The sequence below is a fragment of the Pipistrellus kuhlii genome, unplaced genomic scaffold (genome assembly GCF_014108245.1).
Source record: "Pipistrellus kuhlii isolate mPipKuh1 unplaced genomic scaffold, mPipKuh1.p scaffold_m20_p_2, whole genome shotgun sequence".
NCBI lineage: Eukaryota > Metazoa > Chordata > Mammalia > Chiroptera > Vespertilionidae > Pipistrellus > Pipistrellus kuhlii.
This window is the reverse complement of record NW_023425515.1, coordinates 172,648,444-172,663,254: the sequence shown is the minus strand read 5'-3', so window position 1 is coordinate 172,663,254 and position 14,811 is coordinate 172,648,444. Positions and strand designations below refer to the sequence as shown.

The window sequence follows — 14,811 nt, the reverse complement described above, 5'->3', positions numbered from 1 at the left end:
TAATGCAGATGGCTTTGAGGGCTGGACTAGTGGAAAGTTTGTAAAAACAGTCACTTCTCCACCCCCGCCCTCACTTATCCTGGGGACAAAACTTCCCTAAACCCAAGCCTTAGGGACAGTGATATTTTTGAAACCCTGCATATCTGAAAAGACCTTTAATTTTCAGACCTGAAAGGGACCCTAGATTTAGAGTTAACAGTGGCTGAAAGCAAGTGTTCCCTAAATGATTAACTGTAAACTTAGTGAATAGTAAGACCCTCAGGCTTTTACTTTTATCGAGTTCCCAGAACCTTGGGCAGGCTTATCCACCCCTGAGCTGGAGATCAAAGACTTCTTTCTGGGGGAACTCACAGGCTCAAGAGTAAAGACTCATATACACTGACATCTAGGGTGTCCTTCAACAAAATATTGGGTTTCTATCCAGTTACCCTACAGTGAAATCTATCATTCAACACCTCCCACCTCCAACAAAACTACATCAGCTTTTTGTAGTGGCTCTCTCTTAAATATGAATGGAGAGCCAAGGATAACCAAACCTTTGAAGTGTGAGTATAGCAGAAAAGACAGAAAAACACACAAAGAAACTGGATGAAACAGAGTCAGTGTAAGAGAGAAAAATTTCAAAACGCCACTATCATTCTCAGAGACAGATGATATTCCATCTGTGAAAAAAAAAAAATAGGTTGTAAAAGGGGGCAGGACAATTCAGAGTTAAACAAGAGGTCTCAGGAATTAAAAGTGAGAGGTAAAATTAATCTTGCAATAAAACAGGTAGGTGATCAATTCAAAAACTGCCAAGAAAATAGAGCAATATGTCATAAATGTCTGAAATAAAGATAAAAAATCCAAGAATTAAACCAGGAGATAAAACCACATTCCTGAATGAGAACAGAGGTGAATTGGGGGGGTGGGGGGGAGGTGAGGATGGGGATTTCAAAAAATAACATAGGACAATATCAGACTGAAAGTCCCATCCAATGTGTGGCTCACTGAATAATAAAAGAGCCATCTTAAAGCACATCACTATGAAATTTTGGAACAGAAATTTTAAAAAAATTCCAGCCACAAAGGATCAGGAGTCAGAATGACCTGATTTCTCCACAGACATGTCAGAAGACAATGCAGCAGTACCCTAGACTGCTGGGGAGAAATGCTGTAAGGGAAAGATACTTCTAGAATGCAAGGTCTCAAAAAATGTTCTTCTAAACACTGCTATTCAAAAGTAAACCAAGAAAGAAAAGGGATCAATGCATAAGGGACCCCACACAAGAAACAGCAGACAGTGGTGAAAGGCAAGTCCGGAATATCCTGCATCAGGCCGGGAGCAGCCGGAGTCCCTGGGAGGGAGGTGCCTGCTAATCATAGGAGGTCCCACCCCACCAGGGAATCTGCTGGGCCATTAGTGACATATAAAATAGAGCAAGTTAACATCAGAGAAAACAGAAGGTTTGATTAGAAAGCAATTATAATCACAGCACTATGTGGATCATCTGCAACTGATATTTTACAGTCATGATGCAAACACTGAATTTAGCCAACATATAACGATATAGGAAGAACAGAGGGAGGGTAAGTATGCGTGCAGGGAAGGTGTAAGAAACCTAATTCTCATTTTCCATCATAGGAACTAAATATCTAAAACTGTGGAGGTGAGGGGAAGGGGAATCAAGAAATAGACTTCTAAGCATGTGTTCAAATATGGAAGGGTAGGACAGAGAACATGTGTCTTTTGTGAGAAGCCCAGGTAAAATTAATTAAATACACAAAATTGCAAGTACAAAATATGAAGCGTGGAGAACATTTGTTAGGGTGATCCGATGGGGTTTCAGGGCTTCCCTGAGGAACTGACATCTGACCAGGCAGGATGCCTCCCAGGCAGAGGGGACAGAAACAGCTCAGGCCCTGAGGGCAGAGGGAGCACGGCAGGCCTTGAAAGCCGGGCAGGGAACAGAGTGTGAGCTCAGGGGTCCATCATCAAGTAGAGGAGCGTTTTTCAACCGCTGTTCCGCAGCACACTAGTGTGCCGCGAGATGTTGCCTGGTGTGCCGTAGGTGCAGAAAAGACAAGAATTTTATAATTTTTCACTATTTTGTTTACTTAATATTTCATAATAAATTATAAAATACTTTCTTTGTGTTTATTTGATTCCTATTCAAGAGAATTACTTTATATATAGTCAATATAGGCACAGAGTTAAATTTTTTAACATTTTCTAATGGTGGTGTGCCTCGTGATTTTTTTCATGAAACAAGTGTGCCTTTGCCCAAAAAAGGTTGAAAAACACTGAAGTAGAGGTTGGGCCATAAAATGCAGAGAGATGGCAGAAAGGAAGCAGAGATATGGCAGAAGGGAAGCAATGCTGGTCAGGGTGGGAGCCATGGTTGACCTAGAAAGCATTTCAGATCCCCTAATAATCATGAGGCTCTATGGGTTTTTTTTACATCACTAGAATACACGTTTCTCATTACAAAGAAGATGTAGGAAGTGAGGAGTGTAACTTTCTCACAGACTGGCAAGAGAAACTATTAACACAAACCCACAGCTTCACAACTGGAGAAACAGATCAGGTCTGAATACCTTTCCAAACTGCCGTAGAAGCTGAATAAATGCTCCTTTTCCAAAGGGGTTAGTAAGACTTGCATGGAAAGCAAGTGTTGGATAATCCTGGGAGAGGACAGCAACCCATCGTTTCTAAGGAGGGAAAAGAAAAAGATGCTGGTAAATTGTAATTTGTTTATTTACAATACAGGAAGAATCAGAGCTTGAATTGCAGAATTGTATTTCAAAAATACACAGCTGTCTATGGAAAATGTTAGCTATAATTCTTTGAAATGTTTTTTTTCAAGTATGACAGTTAATGCTTTGTTTTTTGTCTCCTAAATACAAAACAATATTCCAAAAATGCCCTCACTGCTACTAAATGCAATTAATGTGACATGATGTGAACAGGCCAGTGGCTGTGGCAGCCGCCTCCCTCTGAAGCTGCCCCACTACCAACCATCAGAGGAGAAGCAGTAAAGCTGTCCAATCAGTGAAGCCTGTTTCAGTTCTGTTTTCAATGAGAACGCTTCAATGACTATTATCGCAAGAGTTCCACACTTGCCCCAAGTCCTAGAAACCACAAAACTAATAATTTATAGACACTCAAGGCTTACACGAGTTGAGTAGCTGGGAAGTCTGTTTTGCATTAGCAGCTGTACTTACTGTTGCCCAGGTTGGAACAAGGTCACATTTGTTAAGAACAAATATGAGGTGTTTCCAGGGCTTTTCCTTTTTCAAGTAAGTCTCGATGTGAGGGGAACGGGTACCCATTGGATCTCTAGCATCAAGAACTTGAACAACGACATCTGATGAATCTATCACCTGCAAATTCATAGAGGTGAAAATGATTTGTTAACGTACAGGGGCAAATGAACAAGAGCTAACATTTAAGAGAACGTGGGGTGGGGAAAATAAAACGACAGCAATCTTATGAGAGTTGAATCTAGACAATCTCAATGCTCAGTGATCAGAATCCCAAAGTTTTTTTTTCATCCTGGGTGTTTGAAACTTGTCAAATTTCAAATAGGAAAACTAGTTAAATGAAATCCATCTTATTTCATGACTACTATTCATTACTGAACAGAATCATTTACTTCTTAAGACTTCTAAAAGTTTCTACTGCTATAGATTTTGTATATTTTACAAAAAACTAAAACGCTTAGTTTGCTCTCATTATACTATTACCTATTATGTTATCGTTTAATGATGCAACTATGCGTGAAGGCCTTTGTTACTGAAATGTTACTAGTGTGAAGATAAAACTCAGCCAGCTGTAAGGCACTGGGCCAGGACTCAGGACACACAGATTTCACTAACCAGCTGGTGAGCTGGGTAAGGTATTCAACCTACATAGATTTGGGTTATATGAAATAAAAGGCCTGGACTAAATAGCTTAAAAATTCTCACACAGACTGGTAAATCTAAACAGGACTATCATTTCAGTAGGTAACCCAAAGAAATATTGACAGAATATATGAATGTATATAAGGTACTACTATACAAGTAATAAAAATGCAATTATTTAGACCGATGATAGTATGTTCACAGCTATATCGATCCTAGTTTCTCTGTTGGAGAAAGAGAATGGACTAGGTAGGAGAGCCTGCACTTTATCTGACAGTTCCAATACATCAAAATCAGTTTCTCATATAAGACTGTAAAGCCAAACGGACCACTCAATGAGAGAAAGTTTAAAGTCTTACCTTGTAGAGCTCACCCCATATTCTTTTGGACTGTCCCTTTTTATAGATCTCTTCTTGGGCTTCATTTCTAAAGAAGAAAGCACCCAAAGTGAGCAACTGGAAACTGAAGAGTAAAAGGATTTTTGGGGGAAAGACATCCATATTCCAAAGGAAAAGAGTGTCACAAGTAGTTGCAGATGGACTGAAAAAACACTTAATTTTACAAAAAAAAAACACACCTTAATTTTAATTTTTTTAAAGATTTTTTTTTTTTTTTTTTTTTTGAGAGAGAGGAAGGGAGAGGGATAGAGTGATAGAAACATTGGTGAGAGAAAAACATCAATTGGCTGCTTCCTGCATGCCTCCCACATGGGATCAAGCCCACAACCCGGGCATGTGTTCTGGCCGGGAATTGAAACGGTGGCCTCTTGGTTCCTGACTTGATGCTCAACTTCTGAGCTACACTGGCCAGGCAAACTAAACTTTAATTTTAAAAGTGACTCTAGCCATAACCAGTTTGGCTCAGTGGATAGAGCGTCAGCCTGCAGATTGAAGGGTCCCAGGTTCGATTCCAGTCAAGGGCATGTACCTTGGTTGCAGGAATATCCCCAGTAGGGGGTGTGCAGGAGGCAGCTGATCAATGTTTCTCTCATTGATGTTTGTAACTCTCTATCCCTCCCCCTTCCTCTCTGTAAAAAAAAATCAATGAAATATATTTTAAGAAATAATAATAAATAAACATCGATGAGAGAGAAACATCGACCAGCTGCCTCCTGCACAGCCCCCACCAGGGATCTGCCGGCAACCAATGTACATACCCTTGATCAGAATCGAATCTGGGACCTTTCAGTCCTAAGGCCGATGCTCTATCCACTGAGCCAAACCAGTTTCGGCCATAATAAAAAAAATTCTAAAGCACGTGTAATCAGGCAATATATCGGAGAATTATGAAAAGGAATTGGCAGGACATGAACCATAACCTATGCTCTATCACTCCTATGTAAAGTGAACTTTTTCTGATTAGGTTAAGAATCTGTTTATTTACTAGCTTCAATGGCTTTGAAACAAAAAATGGTTTTGTTTCAGCACCCCCCCCCCCATTACCTACTGTACCTTTTGGGGGAAGAAAATAATTCAAATCATCAGAACACAGTCAATTAAAAAGCCCAAACAATTATAAGAATGAATGAACTTGCTGCCTCTCTTTGCTAGTCCTCAAATGGCTTGACATTATCTCTGGGAGGCCCCCAGCTTGGCACGGGCTACCAGCAGCACTGATGTGGCAGCATTACTGCGCTCCAGGGACACCACCTCTTCGCTGAGGCACTTAAGACATGAGAGCCCTGGCTGGGTAGCTCAGTTGGCTAGAGCATCGTTCCGGTATGCCAAAGTTACCAGCTCTCTCCCTGGTCAGGGCACACATAAGAAACAACCAATGAATGCATAAATAAGTGGAACAAATCTCTCTCCCCCTTTCTCTAAAAATCAATAATAATAAAAAAAAAAAGAAGACTCAAGAGGAAGAATGGGGACTATCCGGCACTGCCCGAGAAAACTAAACTGGTGACCCCTTTCTGGAGGGCAATGTTTCAACCAGTTATCAATGAAGACACAGTAACCTTCACCATAAGAGTTTACCTCTGAGGAATAATTAAAGACGAGAAAGGTTTGGTCACACGGATTTTGTACTCTCATGATAAACAGTGTAAATGTCCAACAGTGGAACTGGCCACAACAAAGCACTATTCTGATATTAAATATTACATTGCTGTAAGGACTGACATGAAAACATACTCTGAACCATTTGAAGAAATGTATTAAAAGGCAAGTTAAAGTAGTCTTAGGATATTATATTCACAAATAAAAATTAAGTGTAAGAAAGACCTAGAAGAAAATAAGTATTGGTGACTGATTCTTAACCTTCTTTGGGATATGGAATCCCTATGAGAATATGTTAAATGTATGAACCTTTTGTCTCCTCGAACCTCCCCAAAATAATACAAAACAAAAATAGAAATCTCACCACATAAATCCTCAGAGGGTCATAGAAACCTCAAAGGCCACTCATGAATCCCCAGTGGTCCAGACTACTGGTTAAGGAAACCCTGATCTTACAACACTTAACAGAGGCTGGCATTATGAATTCTTATTTTTTGCTGCATTTCAACCTTAACTATACTTCCTAATTTGTCCATGATAGACTATACTGGTCTTAAAATGAAGATGAAAATGTTACTTATTTTTACTTTGGGGACGAAGAGACCTGTAGTAAACAAGCCCTCTTAAATTATTCAGTGTGGCCTCAATTTCACGATATTTTCTAGTCTAAGGGAAGAGGATAACTCTCCACCTATGAGTTAAATCACGAGCTTCGCACAGGCAGAAGAAGTGTAGAGAAAATGTTTTGTTGCAGAAGAGCAAATGATGACACTTATGTGAACTTCAAAACTGTACCTCACACCTGTGTCTTCAGTCACTAAGTCGCGATCCTTGCCCTGGTCATAGCTCCCAGTGGACATTTCTGCATTTGCTACGAGAGACTGCATGTCACTGGCAGGTAAATTTGGTCGCTTCCTCTGAGACTTAGGGCCAAATGTAGTTTCAAAGCTTTCAGTATCGAGAATGTGCACCTTTGAGTTCTAAAAAGAAAGAATTATTGGTAAAACTAAGGAAAGTAGTAAAATAAAGTAAAAATATTAAAAACCTACCTAGGAAAGGCGTTCTGCTTTTATTATCAAAAAGCTCAAACCACACCAAAATCAACATGGATGCAGCCCGATTTCAAATCAAAGGCAAAGCTTATTTAAATAGCAAAGGCACTTGCTCCTCTACTCTGAAGTTCCGAAACTTCCTTGGAGATATACAAAAGTAATACAAATAGTCAAAGCAAAAAAAGGTCAAAGCAAATATGAATAGTTGTGCAAGACCTGCCAAAAACTCTGCTTTATTTCGTCTATCATAAACTTTAGTCAAATGTAATTAAGGCTAAAATACTGAAAATTAACTTATCTTTTCTGACTTTTTTTTTTTTAGCTTTCAAACAAGTGAATAAAATATGCCAAATTCATAGATTTTGTCAGGGTCAATCATACTTAAATTTGTGTGTTTTTTTAAACCAAGTGTAAATGCCAACTTTTTCTTGGAAGTTCATTTCTTTCATGGCTAAAAGGAACTGCTTGTTTTGTAAGATGCATTTTAGTTTCAGATAACATTTTCCCTAATTTAGGTAACGTTTTTATTAAATGCACATGGAAAGCCTTCAGATGAAAAACATCTAGCAAAAGTCCAAAATAATAGTTTAGATGTGATAAAAGGAACCTGATACTAACTAGAACTTGATGTGACTGTAAAGGAGTCACCGGCATAGGAATTTTTGAAGCCAGATAAAAGTCAAAGTTTGAGTTAGCGTCTATCACGTAACAGAATGTTAACAGCCGGCAGATGATATTCTCAAAAAAAACACACACACACAAAAAACCCCCACCCTCTGCCCCTCAGTACAAGCTCCTCTATAAGCACAGCTACTAACACAGATGAAGGAACAACCCAGTGGCTTCTGAACTTTAACAGATCCTCTCTCCACCTTCTAAAGACCTTAAGCTGTTATCATTTTCTCAAATCCTCTAACACAGCTTAGTTCAGTTTTACTTGCTACCTTCCAACAAGGGAACATCTCCAAACATGGGAAGTAGGTTCTAATGTCCCTGGGGAAACGATGATCAAAATTATCACTAAAAATCTCTTAAATAGTACACATGGACTTGTGTGTATAAATCTACACAATAGTAAAACAGTAATATGTGGTACATAAGGAAGTACACACAAAGTATTTTTAATATGCTACAGAAATATAATTATAATGCATATTTAGCTAATTGTGCAAAAGTGAAAACCATATGTGATCTGACTACACTCTGCAGCAATCTCTAAATTAGATTTTATAGCATGTAGTAGCTAACATAAAAGAGGTATGGTTTCGCCCTGGCCAGTGTGGCTCAATGAATATAGCGTTGGCCTGTGGACCAGAGTCCTGGGTTCAATTCTGGTCAAGGGCACGTACCTCAGTTGCAGGCTCCTCCCAGGCCTGGGCCCTGGTTGGGGTGCATGCAGGAGGCAACCAATCGATGTGTCTCTCTCACATTAATGTTTCTCTCTGTCTCTCTCTCTTCCACTCTCCCTAAAAATCAATGGAAAGATATCCTCGGGTGAGGATTAACAAAGAAAACAACAGCAAAAAAAAAAAAAAAAGGGGTGTGTGTGTGTAATGGTTTTTTGAGACCAAAGCAGAAACTTATCAATTGCTCTGAGGTTTCTTGAAACCAAAGCAGAAACTCATCAATTGCTCTGAATGCCTATCTGCATCAAGATGCAAGCTGACTGCTCTGGCTGCAGAGCCTTCATTCTTCAGCTCAGATAGTTAAGCACTGGATTTTGAAAGCACTGAAAGACTGGAATGGGCAACAAATCAGTAAATCCATAATAGAACCTCTCTGTTCTTCCCATAAACAGGATTCAATAGTTTGTTGAAAGATGGCTTTAGGGAGAACAGACAAAGGGAACAAGGGAAATGAGCAACTTGTCTGTGGTTCATGAATTACACTCATGTGTTTCCCTGAAAGAAAACAGTCATTCCCCTAATAGGTGCCATTCTTCCAGTCTGTCATAAAACAAAGCATAATTGATAAAACCTGAGGCAATAACCAGGCCTCGGTTTTTATTTTGTTCTGCAAGTAAACACTTTTCTTTGAACTGTTAATCCATGTATGCATGTCAATGTTTTCTTTCCCTCCTTATACTGGAACTGAAGCTTATGCACTGGCTCTGTTTCTGGGAATTATTATTCAATGTAAGTAAAAACGTGCAGGAAAACATTAGGCCACTTTTTGGATTCTGTGTGGAACTCATTACACTCAAGCCAGATTCAGCTCTTACTGTACTTTGAACTTTAATGATTAACAATCAATCTAACCAGTATCCTTTCCTGCAGCTCAAAAGAATCTCCAAGGATCTTACAAAAGAAAAGCAAGTACGCACCACCAAAACTCTCCCTCCTAACAACCCCATCCTAATTCTACATTTCCCCAGAGTTTGATGGAATTGTCACTTAAACAAGTTTGCCTACAAAAAAAAAAACCCAAAAAACAACACACACACGTTTAAAACAGTATTAGTGATAGCTCTGATCATGTGGCGGGCTGTGTGCTCACTATGTGCCAGGAGTTTTACTGACGTCTCAGCTGCATCCAGGCACCCGAGAAGAGGGGTTATCTTGATTTTACAGCTGGGGAAGTGAAAGCTCGGGGAAATGTAATGGAAGGCCATAGAAAGGGGTAGCGCAAAGATAAAACCCAGATCTCACTCCAAAGCCGGAGCTTTGATCAGCATACTACTGAACCTCCTTGACAGAATGCGATTCAGAAAGCTCACCAATTCTACATTAAAGTCACTATTCTCTATAGACAAAACAATAGACAGATATGGTAGAGAATCTGCATGGCTCTGCCAATGAAATTCCATTGCCAGGGATATCTCCATCTTACATGAGGCTGGATTCGATCATGCAGAAGAGACATAGGTAACTTGCTCTGCTTCATGACAACTTTGTAAGGATCCTTCATAACTGTATCCATTTCCTCTTGAAATTTCTGTAACGATGACTGCTTAATCACACGTGTGTTTCCTGTTTTACAAAAGAATGTTGCCATTTACTAAATAACTTCTTTTTGCTTTTGCATCCATCTTCCCAATGACAGAGTGAAAGGCAAGATTTTATATTACCCTCGCTCACCAAAACACTTAATACATTCATCCATGCAGTCATTTTTAAAACTTAAGAGGAAAAAGCCCTATCCAGTGAGGCTTAGGGGTTTACTGTCCGCCCACACACCAAAGGGTCATGGTTTCAATTCCCAGACCTGGGTTGTAGGTTCAATCCCTGGTTCCAGTGGGGGCACATGAAGGAGGCAATCAACCAATGTGTCTGTCTCACATTGATGTTTCTCTCTCCCCACCCTCTTCCACTCTCTAAAGATCAATAGGAAAAATATCCTCAGGAAGGATTAACAAAAAAAGAGGAAACAACAACAAAAACTTCCTCTTCTGCACTCATTACACTATGAACTAATCCACCAACCCAGACACATAAAGGATTTCAATAGATTTCCAAGTCCAATTTCCTGACTGGGTGAAACTGAAAAACAAACCTCACTGAATGGAACTCAGATTTGACAAATGTCCTATTTCCTGTTAGATCTGACAAAGAAATTTGGAGCCAATCACAGCTGCTTGGTTAGAATATACAAGGAATCCCAAAGCACAGAACCCTAGGAGTCAGTTGCTGTTTTTAGGGTTTGAAGGGACTAGTAAATGAACCAATAAATCACTGTAAGAGAATAAAATAAAGGTATATAACACCAGCTGGAGAACACCTTGTAAGTGAGAGATCTCAAAGAATATATTCAATTAAGCAGTATGGTGCAGCACAACACAAAACCGAAGATGTTGATTATGACAGTGAAATGCTGATGTGATAGTGGTTCATGCATATACAATATATGTATGTATGTATGTGTGTGTGTGTATATATTATATATATATATATATATATATATATATATATATATATATAGTATATATTATACTTACAGATAGTTAGGCACTATTCTCAGCCCTTGACTCATTTAATTACCACTAAAAATGGGTACCTTTTTTATCTTCACTTTAGATATGAGGAAACTGATGACCAGACAGACTTAATAACGTGTCCAGTCAGAAATGATAGCATCCAGAGAATTCTAGCCAGGTGATCTGGATCTAGAGTCACAGTATCCAGCCACCATGCTGAAGGCCTCTTTATGGAGTTTCTTTGATCCTTTTCTATGTTGCCGTTTCCTAGGGGAATCCCATCTGAAGGTGTTAGAGATATTCAAAGATAGCTGCCATCAGCCTCCAAGCAGAGAGGTCAAACACGAGACTGACAAAGGGGTCCAGTCACCTGCAGGCACACACACCTGGCAGTGGCTAAGGGAAAGCCTGAGAGCCCAGGCTGAAAGGAAGGTGAACTTTCCAAAGGAAGCCTGAGCTTCTGTGACTCTGCAGATACTCCAGTCACTCCTGGGAAGAACCAACGTGGCCACTCAGTTCAACTACAGCCCCATTACAGACAAAGTGTTTCAGAGGAACTTCAAGCTAACGCATTCACTCTGCAAGCAGAAGCCCAAACACACCCTGCAAGGCACCTCTCAAACAGTAACCTGTCCACGTGACCAGAAATGAAGGGATGACAGTTCTAAGGTCTATGAATGGATGAATGGTGGTCACTGGGGTGATCTTACTGCTTAAGAGGGTCACTTACAATTAACAACCATGAGTTCTTTTAAAAAGGAAGTTATTGATGAAATCTACCACCTCTACTTTCCTATGCACTTTTTCTTATACCCTTTCTCATACAATCCTTGACAATTCCACTCACCCCAAAACTCCTGCTTGCCAGACACCTGGACATCCTACCCTTCTCCACACAGCACACATTTTGTAGAGCAAAAGTAACAGATAATACTCACCAAACCATTTAATATTTGGCTCCACTCTTGCCACTGTGCCAGAAGCCACCGATGATTGATACTGCAGAGGCTTAATCACTTTACCACGACTGTTCCTAAATTGAGGAAATTAACAGGCTTTGGTTGAGAACAGAAGAAAGGCAACAGCAAGTTTGGTTTACGGAACACCCTTCCCATCAAAAGGGCCTTTTCTTTTCTTTCTTTGTTTTAAATGATCATGAAATACAGATTTCAATAAACAAAAAGTACTTCTACATTTGAAACAGATTGTCCAAAAGCCATTTACCCTCTTGCAACAGAGCATGTAATGATTTCTGCTAGATGAATAGCAAATAATGCCAATGTTTAAAAATCTGTTTACTGTTTCTTGCTTTTTTAAAAAAAGTCACATACTTGAGTTTTGTGGGGTTTTTTTTCGAGTAATTATTTGAAGGCTGCTTTAAATGAATTTTAAGTAGAGGGTGATTTATGCTGGAACTCGAAATTCTAAAACAAACTACAGGGTAGGTGACTAAGGCAGATTAAGTTCATTGACATTTGTTTTTAAGACACATCTTTTAGGACGGATGGAGATTCTTATTACTAAACAAATTAAGACCAGCCAGCAAAATGCCACAACTCAGCAAGTCCCTGCTATAGAGGCTGCCTCAGCAGAGTTGAGACGAGTTTTCAAGTGCCACAACATTGTGATCAAAAGTTTGTCATTAAAAAAACAAGTTTTCTGGCTGCTTTTATGACTACAGTCCTGTATGCTTTGTTAAAGAAATCCAGATTTCTGTCTGACAGATACTTAACCTGAGATTTAATATGCCATGCGTGGAGGCCAAGGCTGTGAGGAACAAGACCTCTAATTGCTGTAGGGTACTATGAGACAATCACAATTACACCACCCACTACCCTCATCTTGAACCCCAAATCCACAATTTATCATAACCATACCCATATAAAATGACATATGAAAATATACTACTCCTATTGGGGAAAGAAGTGGTGAGAATATCAAAGGTTTAATGGTCTCCAGTTACAAGTCAGGGGCATGGAGGACAGGGGAAGAGATGACAGTGCCCGATGCTCACCTGCGCTCCTTCTGCCTGTACATATTCAGGCGCCGGATTGTGGCCCGGTCCCTCATGTTTTGGCCTCCTGCTCCCTGCACTCGATCTAGGAAACACAGAAGTAGACTGACTGCACACTCTTTGATAACCAAATCTAAGTATGAACATTGCTCCAAGCACACCAATTAGTTCACTCAAGAGTAGGCAGGCTGACACCTCATGGCAAAATCTCTCCTTTCTCCATGTGTTGTTCCAACAAAGTTATTACTGGGAGCTCCATGGTATGACAAAGCTGACCTAATCTCTGATCCCCAATAGGACTGTACTTGATAATAATCATGGCTAATGTTTTTGAACATTAACTATGGCACTGTACTATCCGCATCACAGGCGCTGTCTCATGCAATTCACACAACCATCCTAAAAGAGGGATACATTATCACCATTCTGCAGGCTAAGAAACGATGCACAGCGTTCAGACGGTTTGCCCAAGCTCACAGAGCTACTAAATGGCAAAGCCACAATTTGAACAAAAGCACTTGATCACCACCTGTGATCTTACCTTCTAAGACACCTACCTCTGGGTCTCAGCTGAACAGAAATAGAGTGTCTGCTACATGAAAAGCACCATGGGACTCTCATTTTTATGCAGCCATGTTCCTAATATACTGGTTTCCTAACTTCCTAATGTTTGATTGTAGTTTAAGCAACAGCTAGTAGTTCTTGCCTTACATCTCAGAGAGAAAGAGGACAAATAAGCACTAGCCTAGTTTCTCATTTTGGGATCCCTTCAAATCACCCGTCTACTGCTGAAGCAATGCAGGAAAAAAAAAAAAAAAAAAAAAAAAAAAAAGCTAAAATCACAGGACTACTGGCCCTACTGCTCACTAACTGATGACAGCCACTTCCCCTATTTTGGCTCAGTGTCATCACCTATAACATCATGATCTCTAAGGGCCTTTTGGGGTCTCATATTCTAAGATTCCAGTCTACCCAAATTGAATAATTTATCAGTAATCCAGAGAAAACATTGGGCATGAATTAAAATCATCAAAAACTTTAAATCATATTTAAAAACAAAGTTTTACTAACTAAACCTGAAATGGAACCCCTCCCCCCCATCTCCCAAAGTCTTCCTTGTTCATCCGATAGGTGGAACCTCCACAAAACCCAAACAACAGCTTCAACAGCACTTTTATGTAGGGTTTTCTCTGAACTTTACTCTATAGGCTGACTTCAAAAGTCAAATCTACAATGTCTTTCTCATTTAAATGGTCAAAGCTTAAGTGGCAGGCAAGTGCGGTCAAGGATAAAAGGCCAGCTGGGTTGGCCCTACACCACTGTTAACCTGACTTTACTTCTGCAAGTTCCTTGGGCTGGAAAAGTGGCATCATCCCAAGACTGAGATGTGTTGGGGGAGGGGCTCCAACACCTGATCCACACAAGAACACAGGAAGAGGTCAAGGGGACCTGCCCTTTCCAACTCAGAGCTTCCGAGTCCCAGCCCCTCACCCCGTGGGGCCGCCCCCCCACCTCCCCGGTGCCAGGCCCGAGTGCCCCCCCCCACTTCCTCGACTTCAGACCCGGGGCCTGACAGGCGTGCAGGACCCTGGCAGCCCTCCTCCGTGCTCCCGAGAGAAGCAGCCACCTTCTCATCCCCCAATAGCCACCCGACTCCGAGTCATCCCGAGCAATACCGCCCGCGCGTCCCCCTCCCCTCGGAGCCTCGCCCCCGGCCGCCGTCAAGCTCCGCCTCCCGCGGGCCCGCCGCCAGTACCCGGGTTCGTGCTGGCCTTCGAGGGGTTGATGGTGCTCCGTCCTTTGTACTTGGGCTTCACCATCTTGCCGACGGGCGGAGGACCGGAGCGCTAGGTCCGGCCTATCTCAGGTAAAACGAGCTCCTAGCTTCCCGGACCCGGCCGAAGTGACCCGCGTGAACTACGCTAGAACACGCGTGCGAGCGCTACGTCA

General features: G+C 40.8%; 1 protein-coding gene across 4 annotated transcripts in view; it reads right to left on the bottom strand.

The window, feature by feature from the left end:
• GNL2 (G protein nucleolar 2) overlaps positions 1-14,811 on the bottom strand; it is a 21,477-nt gene extending 6,666 nt beyond the window's left edge. Inside the window, exons 1-8 of one of the 4 annotated variants that reach the window (XM_036447349.2) lie at positions 14,618-14,811; positions 12,862-12,946; positions 11,786-11,880; positions 9,764-9,903; positions 6,678-6,862; positions 4,245-4,347; positions 3,205-3,363; positions 2,578-2,691 (exon numbers count right to left, since the gene is read on the bottom strand). In XM_036447349.2, the coding sequence (XP_036303242.1) occupies positions 2,578-2,691; positions 3,205-3,363; positions 4,245-4,347; positions 6,678-6,862; positions 9,764-9,903; positions 11,786-11,880; positions 12,862-12,946; positions 14,618-14,681 (945 nt within the window). In that variant the 5' untranslated portion in view covers positions 14,682-14,811. Of the gene's footprint in view, positions 1-2,577; positions 2,692-3,204; positions 3,364-4,244; positions 4,348-6,677; positions 6,863-9,763; positions 9,904-11,785; positions 11,881-12,861; positions 12,947-14,617 lie in introns of those variants that run through there. The other 3 variants (XM_036447346.2, XM_036447347.2, XM_036447351.2) reach the window with 3 other exon arrangements.